The sequence below is a fragment of the Carlito syrichta genome, unplaced genomic scaffold, assembly GCF_000164805.1.
Source record: "Carlito syrichta isolate Samal-C Ts95f unplaced genomic scaffold, Tarsius_syrichta-2.0.1 Scaffold288986, whole genome shotgun sequence".
Taxonomy (NCBI): domain Eukaryota; kingdom Metazoa; phylum Chordata; class Mammalia; order Primates; family Tarsiidae; genus Carlito; species Carlito syrichta.
The window spans coordinates 353,449-373,833 of NW_007233082.1; the positions used below are offsets into that span (position 1 = coordinate 353,449).

Here is a 20,385-nt window from a genome sequence, read left to right on the forward strand (position 1 = left end):
CCCCTTCCCCTCACCCCTCACCCCCCACCCCTGGGGAGTAATAGTAGCATGAGAGAGCATGGCATTTAGGAACAAAGTCCAAGTAAGTATAAAGCACAGAGCACTTGTGAGATGAGAAGATGGAAAGGGAGACAGGAGACAGGTCATGAAAGGTTTTATACACTTTACTAAGAAAGTTGGATTTTATATTAAATGACAAGGGTAATCATTAATTTTTAGCATTACAATGGAGATGATTATATTGTAAAGTTAAAGGTCTTGATAATCTAGGTGAGAAATTGGTAGGGTTTGTCAATGGGAACAAACAATAGGGGCAGGTGTGAAACTATTGAGAAAAAGTAGTCTGAGTAGGATTTAAAGATATATTTGGTATAAGGGGTAGTGAGCAAGAATCTTGGTTTCTGACTTGAGCAATAAGGTAGAGATAGAAAACCCAGGGGAATGAGCTGGCTTTGGAAGAAGATGCTGAATTCCAACTTGAGACATTGAACTTGAAATGTGTGTTGGACGTACAAGTGGAGTCCAGCGAGCGGTTGTATACACAGGTCTGAAGCTCAGTTACAAGAATCGAAATGGAAGCCATCACCCCTGAAATCCATTAAGATTTCCCAGAAAGAGTAGACTGAGTGAAAAAAAAAAATTGTATCTTAGTACACATAAAAGTTTTTATTGAAAATTTCTGAATCAGAAAGTTAAATGATTTATATAAGACAAAAGTAGTCAACCTAAGCAGCAGTTACTCCAACTGGCTGTGACTGAACCTGTCCATGAAACTGGCTTCCTAGTTATGCCATAGTCTCTTTATCTGTTGGATGAAGCAGTTAGGAAGCACTGTGGTCTGAGAGGAAGGTGAATGCTTCAGAGATGGAGAGACCTGAGTTCAATCCTGGTTTCTGACTAGCATGTGACCTTTGTACTGTCAACCCTAACAGGCTTCAGAGAGAGCGATAAGCTTTTTGTGGGGTTAGGCAACAACAGAATCTGGAGCTTCTGGCCCCATGCCTGCCACAGGGTGGTGCCTCAGCGAATGGAGTGCATTCCCTTTGTGTTGAATGGAAATGACACTTCAGCTCTCACGTATTCTGCTGGATTGCTACTGTTTATTTAAAAATCCTGTGAAACTGACTTGTCAGTGTCACCTATGACAGGCTTTCAGTTGAGATTTTTGATTTTGCCAGGTGCTTGCTAATCTTTAATCTAGGAGAGAGTCATTACTTAGAAAAGCCAGATTTTCCTCAGCTACCTTCATAGGAAGTTTTCTTAGTGGAGAAAGGAATTCAAGATACCCTTATTATTATTAATTTTTTTTTTTTAGATTGAATAATGCAAGAGAAGTCCTGTAGGCCTGTAACATCAACTTCCCCAAAATGTGTTTAAGTTGCAGTCCCAGGAGTCTTCTCCCATTTCAGTACAGCTACAATAGAGCCTCTATCTGGGCTCAGTTCAGTATTCTAACTAACAGCAGTTCCAAGGGAAAGCTTTCTAAACCCTGGATTCTTCTCGCTGCTAATTGTGTGCTACCCCTTTGTAAGGCAGGTTGAGGGTCAGGGCACAGGGAGAGGATGCTGTTTTTGATCAACATTATCTTATAAACTCTTTTGCCTCTTCAGAAATAATTGAATAAGAATTATCTTCTGGTACTGGCATGTTGTCAGAATGTTAAAGGAAACTCTTATATCCAAGATATCATCCTTTTAAATTGATGGGAATGGCTTTAAACACATATTAATGCAACCCTACTGAACTTGGAGATAAGATGTTTTTATTAAGCAAAAAAAAAAAAAAGAAAAAAGAAAAGAAAAAGAAGCTTGAAAAACTAACCAATGAAAGACAAAGTGTTTTGAATGTATATAGCATATAGAGGACTGATGAAATAATATTTTTCCTCTTTAATATGACAACTAAAACATTTGCCTTAAAACATAGGAAAAGATTTAAATTCTAAATGGCAAAGTAAATAATTATAATCACAAACCCAATTAAATGCTCTTAGGCAGAAACTACCCTCATAATTGGCCAAGGCCCTGTAGAAATTGACAAGAAGAGCTTTTCTAAAATCCAAGGGAGAAGTTAAAATTCTGTAAAACGATTTTTAGAGATAATGGTGAACAAGATGAAGATATTCCTGTTCTCAAGGAGCTTACAATCTGGTCAGGCTGGGGGTGGGAGGAGTAGATATGGAATGTAGCAGAGGCCCATGAAGTACTCAGAAAGATGAAGAGGACACTGAATCTGCCATCAAAGGACTAACAGGAGCCGGCAAAACTGACTGGGGTGGACTTTACAGAAGAGTGTTCTAAGCAGAAGGTATATCATAAGCAAGGCTGAGAGGTTTGCGTGATTAAAAATATCAGTCAAGGAAAATACATGAAATCTTGCTTAAGAAGATAATGAATGCAATAAGTCTGCCCAAGCATGTTGCTTTACAATAATCATTCATTTTGTAAGCATTTATAGAGCAACAACCATGTACCAAGCATGATTTTCAAAGCTTAAAATAGAATTGTAAGAAGAATTGGCATAACTGCTGGCTAACTAAAGTTATCAATCCAAGAAAATATTGAACACTATCCATCCATCAGCCATTGCTTGACTAAAAGAAACATGACATATACACAAAATGGATTAGTATACAACAACTTAAAAGATAATATAGGAAATTAACTGATATAAGAAGGTCTTTATTACGTAGTGTTGAATGGAGGGGAAAGTGTCTACAAAACGTGTGTCTGGTTTTACCTGCTTACTTGCGTGTGAGCTCTGAGAAGAGCCAAGGACCTCGGATAAATGAGTGAGTGAACAGGAGGCAGGAACGATGAGAGAGATGTTCAGAGTGGATGGAATTGAAGGTGCTTTCTTTTATATATATATTTTTAATACTGCATGAATTTTCTACATGAGTGTGTATTGTTTTATAATTGGGTAAAATAATAAATTTATTTTTACACTTTAATGACAGAATGCACTAGCATTATCAATTAACTGCCTTCATAACTAAATCTGTCAGTCAGGAAATCTAAAAGGTTCCAGCCTATCACATCTATGTTCTTGGTCCAGTGTTAGAAAATAAGTAAGGAGGGAAAAGTACATAAAAGATGATGTATTAGTCCATTTCCATTGCTACACAGGAATACCTGAGGCTGGGCAGATTATAAAGAAAAGAGATGTATTTGGTGCATGGTTCTGCAGGCTGTGAAAGAAGCATGGTGCCAGCATCTGCTTCTGGTGAGGATTTCAAGGAGCTTCCAGTCCTGGAGAAGGGATAGGGAGAATTCACATGTGACATGGCCAGAGAGAAAGCAAGAGAATGGGAGGAGGGGAAGGTACCAAATTCTAACAACCAGATCTTGTGTGAACTTCTAGAGCCAGAACTCATACTTTCCTGCAGGGAGAACACCAAGCCATTCATGAGGGATCCATCCATATAAATCAAACATCTCCCAATAGGGCCTACCTCCGGTTGGGGGTCACTTTTCAACATGAGTTGAAGGGGACAAACATCCAAATGATATCAAATGACCTCTTCCTTCAAAGCGTTTATTATCTAGTAGAGTATTTTATCCATCAAACACAGAGTTTTAGGGAGGACTGGGAAGAACACATAACACGTGTGGCACAGAGCCTGACACCTGGTAGGCTCTCAATGATCCTGTTACTCAGTGGATTGCAGAGAGCTTGTCAGGGAGGGAAAAGGGAAGGAAAGCAATAAAAGCTTAATGAAGGAGCATTAGTCTAAAGGGAAAGAAAGGAGAGAGAAGGCATTCCAGCATGCAATAGACACAACTATTATCTTGGTGAAGGAAGGGAGTGGAAAACCAGGCCTGTTAAGACTGACCTGGGAGATGGAGTAGGGCATTCATGACGGGATGTGAAGGACAGGCACATTGATAAGGTCAGGGCTTGTTATGGAGGCCCTTGAATGCTCATTTCCATTGAAATGTATTAAGTGTTTCCAATGTAATTTTTTCCAAATATATCTACTGAGGGAGACAGATAGAAACAGAAGTGATACACATTGCTTGCCTCCCCTCCCAGAGAAGCCTATCCCCACGTTGGCAATTGCATTCCCTGGAAGAGCAAAACCTTCTTTCAGAAAAATGTATCTGCAAGTGCTGCACAGATCGGTTGGAAGGGGAAGGGCTTTGCAAGAATTCTAGTATCTTCTTTGAGAGAAAATTGTAGTGATAATCACCGGGTCCTTTCTCTCCAGCCCTCCCCACGTTTATAAAGCCATAAGGCAAGATGTGCATCTCCTTTATTTTTTTGTATTTGGTGCCCAGAATATAAATAGTGTGTTCAGTCATCATTAGTTGAATGCATGACAAAATGAATGAAAGAATACAGAGCATGTGGCTTATATATTTTCTAGTGACACTGCCATAGTTTATTCTGTAACAAATATAATATTCATGCTATTTTAATGATATATAATATGACATTTTCCTGAATAACATATAAAAACCAAAACATGATGCTTTGTAGTTCTAAATGTATAATTCTTGATAAGGGTGTTTTTTATAGGGAGTGAGAATATGAGTATAGACAAAATTTTTCCTTAGTTTTCTTTCGGCCAGCCAACTCCATTTCCCTTATTAATACCCAACAGTTTGGGAGTACACCAGAGCTCACCATGCTGAAGAAACTTATCTGATGGTACAGTTCACACCAATGTAATGGAGTTTAAGTAATTTACTCTTACCTGAAGTTTCTGTCTTATAAAAGAAGATTCGGAAGGGACAACTTTGGATGTTGAAATTTAGACCCATTGATACTTGTAAGAGAAGAGAGAACTTTCTGAGGAGGAAAGTGCCCCTCCAAGGTCCTTCCCTTCTTCCTGGGACTGACAGTGAGGGAGGTGATGATGGAAACCTTCCTGAAGCTCACTGGGAGCCTTTTTTTTAAAAGTTCCTGTGTCCGGTTCTGCGTATTTTTCTTTCTGGAGTCAGTAATAATTACATGGCAGAGAAAATCAGCATGAAAAATTTGCATTAACATATTAAATAAGGATATTGTTGGGGCTGATTTATTCTGAGCTATACATTTTACCCAAAAGTGAGTATTTCTTAACTATTTAAAAATTATCTGACTGTATAAGTTAACTAAAATTGATAAATTAGTCTCTTTTAAACATTCAAATCTTCAACCTTATTCCCGCTTCTGCAAAAAAAAAAAAGTATTTTAATAGGTTAATTACATGAAAGTATTTCTCTAAAGATTGTACCGACATACGGTTTGCAGTTAAATAAAGATAAATTTATAGACATGAAAGGTGATAAACAGGAACTTATATTTGTTGCAAATAATTTTAGAAAGAGTAAAAAATTGCTCCAGAAGAAAATCACTTTTAAAAAAATATGGCCTATTTAATACTACAGCTTATAGTTTATTGTTTTATATATGAGTAAAACAAAAATGTTTTCCTGTAAATGAAAACTTTCAGTGAAATGTTTTCTGAGTAAATGGGCATGGGATTCATTTTCTTCAAATGGAAATGAAGGTTAAAAGAGAGTTGTTGCAGAAAAGGATAAAAAATCTCTGAATATTTTTTCATGCTTCTGGCAGCAAGTTTACAATAAAAAGAATGATTTTTTTATGAGATTGTGTTATTCACAGCAAGCCTAGAGTTGGTGTCACTGTGAAAAATTCTTCTTTAGTAGATTCTCTCAGCAGGAATAATAGATCCAAAAGAAAGGAAACAGGAGTTACAAAAAACACTGACTGTTGCCAATGGCAAATTATGTTTGCAAAAAATGATGAGCAAGCCCATTGAAAATTGAGAAATCAATCCAGCAGTAAATCAAAGGCATATTCATAAGTCGTTCTGAGTCAACATTCAAAAAAGTGATATTTATATTAAATGTGTGTCAAGTTTTTTTAATGTTATGAATGATAATTATTTTGTACATAAATTCAGCCTATAGTCTTTTATAATAAATATATATAATAAATATATTTATTATATGTTACCTTAAGTTGCGTGATATAATTTAAAATATGTATATTTTAATGATAAAATTGTACAGTATAGTTTGACATATTATCAAACACTAATGCATTGCCCTACATTGCATCTGAAGGTTTCTGGCATTTTCAACTGGTTCCTGCACAAATTTAGAAAATGCCACTTTCTTTATTAACTGAACCGTAAATGAAGCTATGTATTTGGGCATATGCTTTTGTGTATCAGTGGTAGGGCCATAGAATGCACTGAAAAACCTTGTGCTATTGTATAAAACGTAACTTGAACAATAAAAGATGGATCTTATAGTACTAGATTTTTTTTTTTTTTTTTGAGTTGGAGTCTCACTCAGTCGCCCAGACTGGAGCGCAGTGGCCGCTTCCAGCCACTGCAGCCTCACCTGCTGGGCTCCAGCGATCCTTCTGCCTCAGCCTTCCGAGTAGCCGGAATTACAGGCATGCGCTACCACACCTGGCTGATATTTGATTTATTGTAGAGATGAGGTCTTGCTGCCCAGGCGGGTCTTGAACCCATAGCTCAGGCAATCTACTCACCTCAGCCTCCCAAAGGCGCGGGATTACAGGCTGAGCCACCGAGCCCGGCCAGTACTAGATATTAAGTATTCATTGTATACTTGACTTATTAAAAAGTAAAGGAAATCACAAGCATTGATAGCATAAATGAAATATAATATATGCCATAATTACCAATTAAATTAATTCTTTACCTTTAGAGACACAGTGTTGAGCAGTTTTAAATAAGTTCGTTTTGTTTTAAAAGTTTATTTTCAGTTCTTTCTGGCTTTCATTATGTGAGGCTTTCTTTTCCTCATCCTAAGATTGAGAGTGTGAATAAAGACAAATATATTTAATATCATGTGGTAAAGAAGGTATTCATGGTGAGAAAGAAGAAACTCCAAGCCGAGTAAAACTGACATATCATATTTATTAACTCTGTGCTGACTAGGAAGGAACTATCTTTGTGTGATTCCTTTGGGATACTGTGAGCCACATGCTAAAGTAATATTATAATGACATCTTATTTTTTTAATTAGCACACTTTAAAAGAAAGTAATATTATAAGAAAATATTAAAATATTGAAAAAATGTTTTCATGCTTTCTTTAGTTATTAATAACAGTTTTTGGAGTCCTAGAAACTTTTACTTAGTGATCTTAAATATTTACAATAATTGTATACATATACCAGCATATAGCTTAGTCGCTTCAGTTTATCTTTTGCCTTAACATACCATCTGCAGGCACATTCAGTAAAGACTTTAATCTCTAAATATTTCATGAATATTAGTGTAAATAATTCAGATCAAAATAGCCAATATCTTACCTTTGTTGAAACTGCAGTAATTCAAAACTTGAGTTTCTAATACACGCATTTAGGTGTCCTAGCTAATGTAAACATAATTCTAGTAAAATATCTCTCACTTAGATAATCCCCAAGGGTTATTGTAACATTAAATATGTAAAAACACTGTTTTTGTTTGTAAAAGCAGTGTGTCTCCACAAGTTGCATCTTATTGCCAACTCTCCAAAATAAGTGTGGAAACTCCTCTTTTCAGTTTCTGAGATTTGAAATTCTGTTTTCTTTTCCCATTGGCTTATATAGTTGTGTCATCCTATTCCTATCAAAACAGATACAGATATTTAAATATTGACTTAAAATATGTCTTGGTGCCAACTGTATGCTGAGTAGATAGTTTACAGTGGGAACTCAAAGACACGTTTGTCTAGGTAGGTTTTAATTCCTTACTTTTCACTTCTCCAAATTGTCAGACAGATTGGGGCCAATTTCAAAACTACTATTTGTTCTTCCTCACCTACACTTTGACCACAGGTTATCTACACGGTAGTCTTCTACAAGGAAGCAATGTGGTGTGAAAGCAGGGGAAACAGGAGGTCACTAAGCACACTCTAGATAGAGATGATAAGTCCTGCCAGCGAGTGCCAGTGTGGAGACCCTCCCTGTCCCTACTTCCCCATTGACCCAACTGAGGGCTTCTGGAAAACCCATGATCCTGGGCAGACGTGTACAGTGCTTAAACTCTCCATTATGCCTTCTAGAAAACTCAGCCAGGACTTGGACACACCTTTAGAAAGCCCATTGGAACCTTGTTATTCCACAGCGGTAAATGTAAATACACAGTACATTGGTTGGTCAGTCTCCTTTTTTACAGAGAGAAATATGCAAGTAAAAACCTGGTTTCTGTAAATTTGGCTTTGGGCTGAATTTTTTATGCCACGAAGGCCGGACTTCATATACCAAATCTATTTATCAGTTAATTAAAAGCAGGGTTTCTCAAATCTTTTTCATCAATTAATTTGTCGCCTGCTTCCCCCTCCTCCTCCTTAGAATTTCTGAATCATAGAGAAGCTCTAGGGATGCCCCAGTTTACCTATGTTTTCCCAGAGAATTTACCAAAATATCTAGGAAGTCAGGAGTTATTTCCCAAAGCCACCATGAAAACTGCTTCCTTAAAATCTCTGTCACTCAAACACTGGTCACCCTCTAAGACCGTCTGTACAATTTAGATTTTCTGTGAGGGGTGGGTCCACACAGAAAATTTAGATCTGTACAATTAGATTAAATCTGTACAATTTAGATTTTCTGTGTGGGTAGGTCCACAGAGGAATGTGCCTTTTTTTAAAGTACTATGGACCACTTGTCAAAATTGAGCTTTCAGACAATGTATGTGAGTTTGTCTCTAAAGTACTTGAACTACCCCTGTGCCATATATAAACATTTTTATGTTTAGAAATAAGAGGAAAAATTATTTTAGCAACCCGTACATGTCAAAAGTATCACTCAAGCTAGTATCTATATTGTGCAATAGAGAGGTCAGAGCCAGGGATGAAATTGCCTCATGACAGATAGTATAGTACAAAGAAGCCCATAGTCATCTCCTCTGCCTTGGCCAACTCCAGCTGGTCTCAATAGGCACGCTGATGTAAAGACACAGTGAAAATAGCTGGTTCTCTAGTGACTCTTTTTTCCTTCCATTTTTACTTTGTAAAGGAAAGTATTGAAACAATTAGTTGGCAGTATGGTGTTCGTTTTCTCATGGTAAATTTGGAACATGGAGCAAATATAGCCTGGATCAGCAGAATTTGGGCTCCTGTAACTCAACTTCTCCAAAGGCACATTGTAACTTTTTCATATTGTTCCCTTTCCTTACAGGCAAACTGCCTAGGAGTCTTCTTAGAGTCTCTGTTTATTCAAAGACTTCAGGTTTACTCTGAGTTTGTGTTTCTAGTTTCGTGTTCAGAGGTATAGAGCATCAGTGTCCTGGCTATTACGTCACTCTACTTGGCACAGATAGTAAGACTCATTGTGACTGTCTTAATTCTTTTTATTAATTTTCTTAAACTAACTTGAATTGTATGGTGTATTTTTACATAATTATTGTACAAGCGAAAGGCTTGGGGGGAAAGTACAACCATTACAGTATCAAAGCAGAATAAATATTTGCAGAAAAATTCTGCCATAACTTAATATTTTGCATATGAGCCCCTGTGCAAAATCTGAGTTATTCCCGGGGCTCGGTCCAAAAGAACATGTCTGTGGCCCAGCCCTAGAAGGCCAGAGATGATGATGGATCAGAAAAAGGTCAGCTTGAGTCGTGATGCCAAGAATAATGACAGGAGGGACCCAAAAGGCAACACAACAGTGCAACCAGAGTTCTAAAAGCATCAGTCTTGTTCTAAAAGCAAATGTACATTCACTACATGGCTGTGAGATTGTGCCCCACGTGGCTTTTTGCCCACTCCCTGCACCAGAACTGGCATTCAGCTGCTTCATATGTTGGCACTTTTCCCCAGTCATCCACATGAGCATTTTATAACCTAGCTCTGTGAGTGCTCAAATGTCTGTGAGCTGAGGGCCAGCAGTAACTGAAGCTTGCTCTTTTTATTTATTTTACTCCTCTGTGAAGCACAGGCCTTGTCATATAAAGGGAAGCCAGGCAAGAGTAAACTTTGGTCATGTGGTTTGTGGTATTTACTGAAAGTTGATTTCAAGAGCCTGTCATGTAAGAGCAGAGGTTTGCAGGCTGGTACCTGTGGGCGCAACACCGCACCCCCAACTGGTATCATCTACCCTCTTTCAGCAACCCTTGCCGTGACTGTGGCCTAATTTAGCCACACTTCTGGGCCTCGAACCTCCTACTTAGGACACTTTGTCCGTGTGATGTGCTGAAACCTAGGCTCGAACTCTGTACCCTCCATTTCTGGCAGAGACCCAATCGATGACCACAATGGCTCTCCTTCCAGGACCATTTCCCTCTTAGGTGCAGTCATTTAAAGGCCTGGTGATGACATAAAGGGTTGGGGATTGAACCAGAGGATGCAGGGTCCACATTCACACCCCAAGCGGGGCAGGGGGCCATAATCTCAGACACAGGGTACAGGTAGAAGTGGAGCAGACAAAAGGGAGGTGGTGCTAGAGTTCTCTAAGTTCAAAACAGCTGAGAAGCCCTAAAAGCCCTAGGTCATGATCAACAGATAGACTGAGCAGTTAGTTGTCTATATCATTTGAAATTGAGGAGCCTGGAAAGAAGCCAAGCATTGTGGGTCAAAGTCATAGTGTCTCAGCATTTATCCTACATTATTAAGCCTTTCTGAGTCTTCATTTTTCTTGTCTGTAAGATGGCTTATGATGTTAAATACAGTGGCATTTTCACCCTAAATTCAACTTAACAAGAAATAGGAGTCTATGTGAGTGAGAAAAACTGAGAGCCTGCCTTGTGAGAACTTCACAAGAAGTTTAAGAAATCCTCTAGCTGAAGAAGTTAGCCATTGCTTTGTGGGAAGGAAGAATGTCCTCTAGAGGGGATACAAAGTACCACCATACCATGCTTGTAATCAAGTATCAAGAGGTGGTATACCTCTGGTGCCTTAGGATTTCTGAAAACAGTGACACCAATCACAGGATGGGAACAGTGGGCAGTGGGACAGATACTTTAGGTATATCAGAGTTTGGTCATTTAATTGTTAAATTTTTCTAGTGAAGGATAATCACAACTTTGCTTTGCACTGGCCTCAATTCTTCCATAGAATTTATGGGGATATGTGGAGATATATATATATATATATATATATATATATATGAATTGGTTCAATAAAAATATTAATTATGTATTCCTCTATTATTGGCTTGTTACTGAGCCTATATGCAAGCATGCTGCTGATTTCGACATCCCTTTGAAAAACAATAATCAAAAAATAACTCTTTTCTCAAGTCTTGATCCCTTTCCAACTCTCATATGAATGCTCCTATCTGTGATTTGGGGGTAAAGGAAATTGTGTCTTCAAGAGGCTTCCCTCTCGCCTTTCTGCAGTCTACTCACCAAGTCCACAGAGTTACTCTCCACCTCTAAATGTGGACTGTATCCTGGAGAGATTGAGGACTTGCTCAATAAGTGCCACCTTCCTCCACCCCACCCCACCCCACGGGCATTCAAAGGTTTTGGGTCTGGGACCAAAAACCAGCAAGAATCAGGCTTGGCCAGGGAAGCAGCAGACAAGTCAGCCATCCCTGCCTCAAGGCACTTGCTATGACCCACCCACCCAGGGAACTCCTCCCCTCCTCTACTCTCTGCCTTGCTCCTTCCTCCTGCCTCATCACACCAGGATACTCCTGCCCCAGGGTCTTGGAACCTGCTCTTTTCTTTGCCTAGAAGGCTCTTTCCCCAGACACCCCCTTGTACTCCTCCTCCCCACTTTATCTACCCTACCCCCCCTATTTTTTTCTCCTTAGCAGTTATCACTGTCTAATATACTGTACATTTTGCATATGTTCTTGTTTGTGTATTTCTCCCACTAAAATGTTAGTCCCAAGGCAGTAAGGATTTTTGTTTTGTTAAGTGCTGTGTCCTTAGTTTCTAGAACACTACCTGGAACACAGAAGTCTTTTGATAAATAATTCTACACATGAATGAATAATCACCTTTCTAGGCTAAGGCACCCACTTGTCAGTTCAGATGGGTGTGAGTGCAGAATCTGTCGGAAGTCCTTGGAATCGTGGCCTCTGCCCCCAGTGACCAGGTAGCCTAACACAGTAGAGGTTCCCTGCGCATCTCTCTTTTTTAAAAAAAAAAATTATTTTTATTATAAAGATGTGGGGTACATTTCAGGTTTAGGTACACAAACACTGATCACGCAGATACCCTTGTTGATAAGGTATGCCCCTCCCTCCCCTAGCAGTTTCCCTCAACTGCCAATCCCACCCCTCCTCTCCTGACAGTTTCCCTCTACTGCCAGTTGCTTTCTTATAGGATTATAATTGTTCAAGGTCCACTTATGAGTGAGAACATATGGAACTCTGTTCTTTGTTTCTGTGATAAATCACTAACAGGGAATCAATTCCTATTCAGAACCCTAAACGCCAATACCTTAAGAAATAAGATAGACAAATGGGACCTCATCAAATTAACGAGCTTCTGCAAAGCAAAAGAAACCATCAAGAAAGCAGGGAGACAGCCCACAGAATGGGAAAATATATTTGCCAACTGTTTATCCGACAAAGGCCTAACATCTAGGATCTACAAGGAACTCAAACGTGCCGGAAGGAAAAAAACAAGCAGCCCCTTCATTAAGTGGGCAATAGACATGAATAGACACTTCTCAAAAGAATATATCCGGGCAGCCAACAGACACATGAAAAAGTGCTCAGCCTCACTCATCATCAGAGAAATGCAAACCAAAACCCCTGGACATCTCAAGCCCAACCACGACAGATTCATACGTGAAGTATGGGAATGATGCCTCAAGACTTGGATTCAGTAATGATTTCACCACCTTAAAACTCTATCACATACTTTTTGGAAGTTTATTTCAAAAGTACATTTTCAGCACGTTTAGTCTGTTTTTGGAATAAAAACTTATTTTCCCCTGGAATTCTATATCTTCTGCACTCTGTGTACTGAGCACCAGATAGGGTTTTTAGGACTATGTTTTGGCACCTGGGAATATATTAGGCTTCCCTTTTTGTCTTCTGCACTCAGAGAGTCTTCCAGGGAGACTTTAACCCTTGCTGCTGCTGTTGGTTTAGTGAGTCCAGAGCTTCTGCCTGAAGCCCTGGACTCTTAAATCACTCCCGGTTCCCTTCCCTCAGTTAGCTAATTGTTGAAAGGAAATTTGGAAACTCAAAATCACCCCAGCCCAGAAGGCATAAATGAGAACCTAAAATTTACCTCTTAAGAAGACAAACAATAAGAAGCTAGATAGCTTCTCAAAAGTGAGAGGAGGAAAAGTTCTTCACAGAGGACAATGGGTTTCAGGGTATCTGAAGGAAGGTAACTGCAGTTTCTAATTCAAGAGTGAATGCACTCAGCCAAGTTAACACGTTGCACAGTTCTGTGGTGAAACATTTCAGTATCTTGATATTCTCCATTCGTTCAGGAATTAAAGTTTTTTTAATAGCTAATAAACATTAAGATAGTAATGTTACAGCTTCTCATTAAATTTTTTAAAGAGCATTCTTCCCAAGGCATACACCATTATTTGTACACTCATGGGAAAACTTATAGGTAATGAATTCTCAGTGTGTATTTTAATGTATTTGATGTTTGTGCAGCACAGTATAATTCTATTGTTCATGAAGTGAAATGAGCAACAATTACATAAACATATTTAACACAGACATTTTGCTGATTATTTTTCATTCCTGCAGGTGCTAATGAGACCCTTTTTTAAAATGCTCTTGATTTCTGAATCTCTTTTCCTTAAAATCATCCTACAGAAATTCTCCTGGTAAAGAACGAGGATTTTCTTGTTAATCAAGTCACTGTGAAGTGAGTTTGCTATCTGCTGGTAAAGGCTTGAGGGTGTTGACACTTAATTAGAGCTAACCAAGAGACTGAACAATACTTCAAATGAGGTCCTTGGCCTGGGAACCAAAAGTTTTAAATGAAGCTAGCAGGAGAAAGCAAATACAGGATGTGGAAGAACAATAGCAACAATGAAGTCATTAACAGTCCTTAGAAGATAACTGACTTCTCTGTTAGTAATGGGGATTTAAACTAAATTAGTTTAAGAAAAGCATCTTAACTACCTGCTTTTCCAAAGAACTCTTTCCACCCTTAGATGTAACCTGGAAATTCTAGGTCAGCTTTGCTTCCTCGAATTAAATTCTTTTTAGCATATTTTTTCCTCTTCCAGTTGTTCCTCAGCTTCTTCCATCTTCCTGTTCATTCTCCCGAGAGAAAATTTCTCCATCATAGCGCTATGGCTTTTTTTTAATTTATTTTATTTTTTGGTTTGCTAATCATATACTCTAAAAAAGTAGCTTACCAACAACATAAAAATTGCATTTCTGGTTAGATAAATATCAGACATTTCTGTTCATAATTTAGTAATTCTTTAGTCCTCGAATAAGTATATTGTTGAAAACACAAACTGTCATTCATCTTCTAAGATATGATTAAATTAATAACTCTGAGAAGTGCCCAACTATGTTTTCCAAGAATGACCTGTTTTTAAAATGTTAAATTCACAGTCAGCATGTGAGGGCTCCTAGCCTTGCTTTTCCTTTTTTCTTATCTGAGGTTATGGACCTCAGGAGAGCAGGGGAGGGTTACAAGGTCAAAGTCTTTTCCTCCTTGGAACTTGCTGCTTGCTGGGAGAGGGCTGCCTGGAAAATAGATGCTTTAGAGGAGAGGTTGGGGGGTCACAATTTTAATTCTGTTAAGGAACAGCTGGTTTGAGTTTCTTTCCACTTCTATCTCCTCCTCCCTTCCTCACAAATCCATGGAGAGAAAAGAATTTGTTCAGAAGGAACCCGCAACATAAAAATATACCTTCTATCACTGCATTGCTTTCCATGTGTCATTTTTGTTACAAAGTTGAACGCTGAGTGCTTAGAGATAGGCTAGATTTTATAAAATTAACTATCTGAAACACAACCAGACCTTCAGTCAGAAGAACCTTTTAAGATACAGGATGTGTGCCTGGAAATTTCTTTTAATAATATTTTTAAACTAAAACTTTAATGGAAATGAGTACAATAAAGGCCTCTGGGGTATTTGGAAGCTGACTGCAGCAAGAGGAACATGACAGAGATATGAAACCATGCCAAGTGTGTGTGTTACTCATTTCTGGACTAGAGACCTTGTCTGTCTGCAAATGAATATGACTTCATTTATTAACAAATGTTTATCGAGTGGCTACTCTTCCCCCAACTGTGCTAGGGGCTGGGGAGACAGTGATGAGATGTATGGGTGCTCCTATGCAAACAGGTGCATAAACATTAACTCGATCCTCCAGAGCTTCAGCCCACAAGCATGGCCTCCTATTCGAAACAATTTACACATAGCTTGGGATTTAAAAATCAGGTCTGTTCAAACTAACATTATACTATCATAAATCCAGTGTGTAGAATGAATATGTAATAATGGTAAAACAATTTTTACAAAATACTAAAAAGGTTTTTAAAAAACACTATATGGCTTGATTACTTTTACTCAGGTTTTGAAGTCTCCCTTCGTTTTGTTTTATGCTGTGCACGTACACACACACACACACACACACACACATACACACACACACACACACACAGAATAAAACTCACATCTCTCAAATAAATGGCAAACCAGTAACAGATTTTTTGTCTGGGATCCGCAGCACTTTGGCCTCAGGCTGTGTTGGTGTGTGGCTCAACAGCAATCAGAGGTCATAATTTCATTGGCAGTTAGCATCAGGTTTAATTTTTCTAGCATGTTACATTTACCAAAATGTCTGGTTTCAGTTATGCTTAGGCACTGACTGAATCGGCTTTGAGCAGCATGATGTCTTAAGGTACCTGAGGTTTATGGAACACATATGCTAATTGTTTTCAATCACTTTCCTTTCTAAACACAAAAATGTGTTTTCTGAAGCTGAATAACAGTAGTCCTTAATGACACTGCTTCTTTCTTAGAGTGGAAGAGGACCTTCAGTAGGTAAAAATGTCAATTTAACAAGACTGCCACCTACTGATTGACGTTGTTGAAAAACACTCCAATTAAGGAGTTTTTAAAAAATAGCTGTGGGGGGGGGGTGGTTGAAAAAAAATGTGGATGCTTTTTGAAAATCATCATGTATCATTTTAACTGTGTTTTAGGAATGTGACCAAGTTCATATAGACGATGTTTCTTCAGATGATAATGGACAGGACCTCAGGTGAGAACACTGGGATGTGAAGGGATTGTCTCCCTGTTAGAGCTTAATGACTCACCCAATTAATATGAACTTTCTGTTTGGTTAACGTTGGGCTTTTCTTGCATCTAAATAGCACGTATAACTTTGGAACAGATGGCTTTCCTGCTGCAGCAACCAGTGCTAATTTATGCCTGGCAACTGGGGTACGGGGCGGCGTGGACTGGATGAGAAAGTTGGCCTTCCGCTACAGACGGGTAAAAGAGATCTACAACACCTACAAAAATAATGTTGGAGGCAAGTGACTACCACCAGTATTTTAGCGGGCTAGTTAAGACAGTCTAGATACAATTCTAAAAGTATCATAACTGGTCGTGTCACATACACTGTTTGGGATATAGTAGCCTTTTAAGGGCAGTTTTATCTAACCAGTCATTATTCTGTTATGACTTAGTGACAGAAATATTAGTCTAGAGTCATCTGCCCTGACTCCATTACCTAGTAGTATGACCTGGGGCAAGTTTTTTGACCTCTTTGACATCCAGTTGTCTTTTCAAGGAAGTGGGATTAGCAACCCCAAATCACAAGATGGGTTGTTAAGCTCCTACCAGGTAAATACTTGCATTAGTTTGGATCTTTTGATGGTGGTTCATGATGGTTTCAGCATAAAAACGGAATACATGGACTTAATAATGAAGAGTTTAGAGGTGATATTGGTTTGCAGCATGGACATATCCAAATGTTCAGATGATACAACCAGGAAAGCCTTTGTGTTTTTGCAGGGGGCAGGGGCGGTAAGGGGGAATGTGTTTTTTTGGAATCATTCTAGGTCACTCTCTCCCAAGAGGTGGCAAAATGACCACCAGTAGGGATAGGTTTGTATTCTACCAGTTTAGCATCTTTGTAAGAAGAGGTAGAGCCGGGCTCGGTGGCTCAGCCTGTAATCCCGCGCCTTTGGGAGGCTGAGGTGAGTGGATTGCCTGAGCCCGCAGGTTCGAGACCCACCTGAGCAGGTGAGACCTCATCTCTACAGTAAATCAAAAAATCAGCCGGGCGTGGTAGCGCACGCCTGTAATTCCGGCTACTTGGAAGGCTGAGGCGAAAGGATCGCCGGAGCCCAGCAGATCGAGGCTGCATACCAAAAGTTCCAAGACAGACTTTCACTGGCCAATCCAAGAACCACACAGCTACCCTGGGAGCCAGAAGGTGGGGTCAGGTCTGCCTGGACTACACAAGTAGAGGAATATGGGACAGTAGGCTCCCCCAAAAGAGGAAATGACTTCTATAACTAGAAGAAAGGATGGTAGCAATGAAAAATCAGTAGATATTCCCTATACTACTATGTAAATATTTGTCAGCAGAATGAAAATGTGTGAAAAATACTTTGCCTACTATAAAGCTCGAAGGCAGTGTTAGTAGTACTAGTAAATGATTATTATTTAGAAAGTTGAAGAGATATGTTCATAAGGAAGTAGTTCATCATATGCTTTTAAATCCTCAGGTCTACTTGGTCCAGCTAAGAGGGAAGCCTGGCTGCAATTGAGGGCTGAGATTGAAGCCCTGACCGACTCCTGGTTGACACTGGCCCTAAAAGCACTCTCGCTCATTCACTCCCGGTGAGGCTCTCTGTGGGGCCTTTGTTGGGAAATGGGCACTGCTCATGCTTGTTCATTTTGGAGACTTATTTTTCAACAGTCTTTTTCTTCTTTCTGTTCTCCTAGGACGAACTGTGTGAATATTTTAGTAACAACTACTCAGCTCATCCCAGCATTGGCAAAAGTTCTGCTATATGGATTAGGAATTGTATTTCCAATAGAAAATATTTACAGTGCAACTAAAATAGGTGAGCTGCTTTTATTTTTTTAAAAAGCAATCAATCCTTTTCTTCAGGGTAGTAAAACTTAAAGGCAATAAATGAGTCTTCCCCCACCCCCCAAATGCTAGACAGGCCAGAAAACTAGAAGAATAACCAATTTGCAAAATTGGCTTTAGACATCAAGAGAAATATAAAGCATAATTCATGTAGTTGAAGTCATATAATTTTACTTTACTGGCTAACATTAAGACCAAGACATTTGAAATAGAGTAATTTAGCACCAATTCTGTATTATTATCCTATTTTGTTCTTTTGGACAACATCAATAAATATATCTTATTTTCTAAGTTAAAATGAACACTATCATAAAACAATATAAAGTAGAAATGAATGAAACAATTCTAGTAACAGTTTTCTTTATTATTACTCAAAATGCTTTGTTTTGCTTTTAGCTTATGTATTGTCAATTGAGTTTCCATTTTTGTTGTAGGGATTTTTAAAAACTTGAGCTTCTTTCATGAACAGTTGGGGGGGAAAGACTAATATAAAAGTTAGAATATAAATCAAAACAGAATAAAAGTAGGCATTTAAAAAGACATGGCTCTTGGTATCAAGGGAAGCAGACATCTAAATAACTATAATGCAATATGCTAGATGCCTGAACTGTACTAAGCATTTTACATATTAAAGTCAATCTTTACAATCTTACCTTTTTACAAATGAGGAAACCAAAGCTCAGAGGCTTAAGTAAATTTTTCAAGTTAATTGCTAGCAAAGCTAAGGGTCAAGCCACAGGTCTCTCAGATTCCAAGGTCCAGATTGTCCATACCCTTGAGAATCCCACTGCCAAGTGCCTGGTTGAGCAGGTGACTGAGGAAGCATTCACTTTCTTCCAGGAAGAGGCAGAAGCAAATATCAGTGAAAACTAAAGGCAAAAAGTGCCATTTGTGCTAGGTATAGAAGACAAATAAGAGTTTACCAGGTAGATGCAGTAGTAAGAACAAAGGGGCAGAGAAATTCAAACATATTACCTATGGAGGGACTTGTGAATGGTCCTGGGTGGCTATTTTGTAGTGCTTATTGGAAGCTGAAACTGGAAAGGTAGTCTTGGGTCTAGCCATAAATGGTCTTATATATTACCCTAAGAAGATAAATGTTATTTTAGTTCAGGGGAAGGAAGATGAGCATCCTGGTCAATGGAAAGGAGGCAGTCTTTGGCTGCTTGGCTCCATCTAAGTAAAAAGGGACAAAAATGGAATCCCTATAGGTCTAACTTCCATCTGCCTGTAATTTTATACTTCCTGTACATCTCCTTCAAAGAATTTACTAAATGATCACTAAATAATAACTTGTATCATTATTTGCTTGTAATACAATTTCCCAGCCAGACTGTAAAAAATGACCTGCCTGGGCAGTGAGACCTCATCTCTACAATAAACCAAAAAAATCAGCCAGGCATGGTAGCGCACGCCTGTAGTTCCGGCTACTTGGAAGCCTGAGGCAGAAGGATCGCCAGAGCCCAGCAAGCTGAGGCTGCGGTGGCTGGGAGTGGCCACTGCACTCCAGTCTGGGCGACAAAAACAAAAACAAAAACAAAATGTTTGTCTGTTTTATAGTAGTTGCAACACCCAGCACATAGTAGGTGCTCAATAAATGTTTGTTGAATGAAATGGACAAATAACTGATCATTTATTTTGAAGAAGGCTTACACAGAGCCTTTTAGGTGCTTGGGTCACTAATGGTATATGCAACTTATGGGGAAATCAGGTTTGATCTATCAGTATTGAGTTTGAAGAGCCAATGAAGTATTCAGGTAAACCTTTCAAGTTAGAAGTAACATATCTGGAGTTTGAGAATGACTGATGATTTTTAAGAAGGGTCAAGAACATAATACTAGAAAATATTTATAACAAGAAAGGAATATACCAAATAGAATAGAACTCCTAGTAGCACATTATAACTAGAACTTTTATATGTTTAATAAAAATAGCAGTTTACATAACTCATGTGTTAATCTTATTTTCATCTATATCAATAAAGAGGAATTATATTGTGTTTTGTAAATAGTGATTGTGGTCAAGTTTTTCCAGCATATGAGAGTTGGAACAAATTCTAAAAAAAAAAAAGCATATAGTACAGAAGGAGTAGTGCTTAACTTCTTAGGAGGAAAGTATAAGTAATGTATTACATTACTTATATTACATGTCATGTGTATTGAAGTTTAATCCTGAATAATTTGAAAATGGTAATATAATAGGAAATTACAATAATAATCCAGTCAACACTAAGTACTTTTAAATCTTTAATACAACCACAGTTTCACCTTTGAATAACACTGAGTTTATCTTCCTGTTTCCATGAGAGGAAAACTTTGCAAAAACCCATAAGCATTTCCCTAAAAGGAGAGAAAAAAGTTTCATGACATCTAAATTTTTGGCTGTATATTTTTGCTGTGAAAACTATACTT

The 20,385-nt window shown here is 38.4% G+C and overlaps 1 protein-coding gene across 4 annotated transcripts in view; it reads left to right on the plus strand.

The window, feature by feature from the left end:
* Positions 1-20,385, plus strand: part of EYA1 (EYA transcriptional coactivator and phosphatase 1) — a 333,490-nt gene that overhangs the window by 297,200 nt on the left and 15,905 nt on the right. For all 4 annotated transcript variants that reach the window (XM_021710442.1, XM_008054057.2, XM_008054059.2 and 1 more), the window contains exons 13-16: positions 16,068-16,126; positions 16,239-16,399; positions 17,604-17,718; positions 17,824-17,945. In XM_021710442.1, the coding sequence (XP_021566117.1) occupies positions 16,068-16,126; positions 16,239-16,399; positions 17,604-17,718; positions 17,824-17,945 (457 nt within the window). The remainder of the gene's footprint in view (positions 1-16,067; positions 16,127-16,238; positions 16,400-17,603; positions 17,719-17,823; positions 17,946-20,385) is intronic.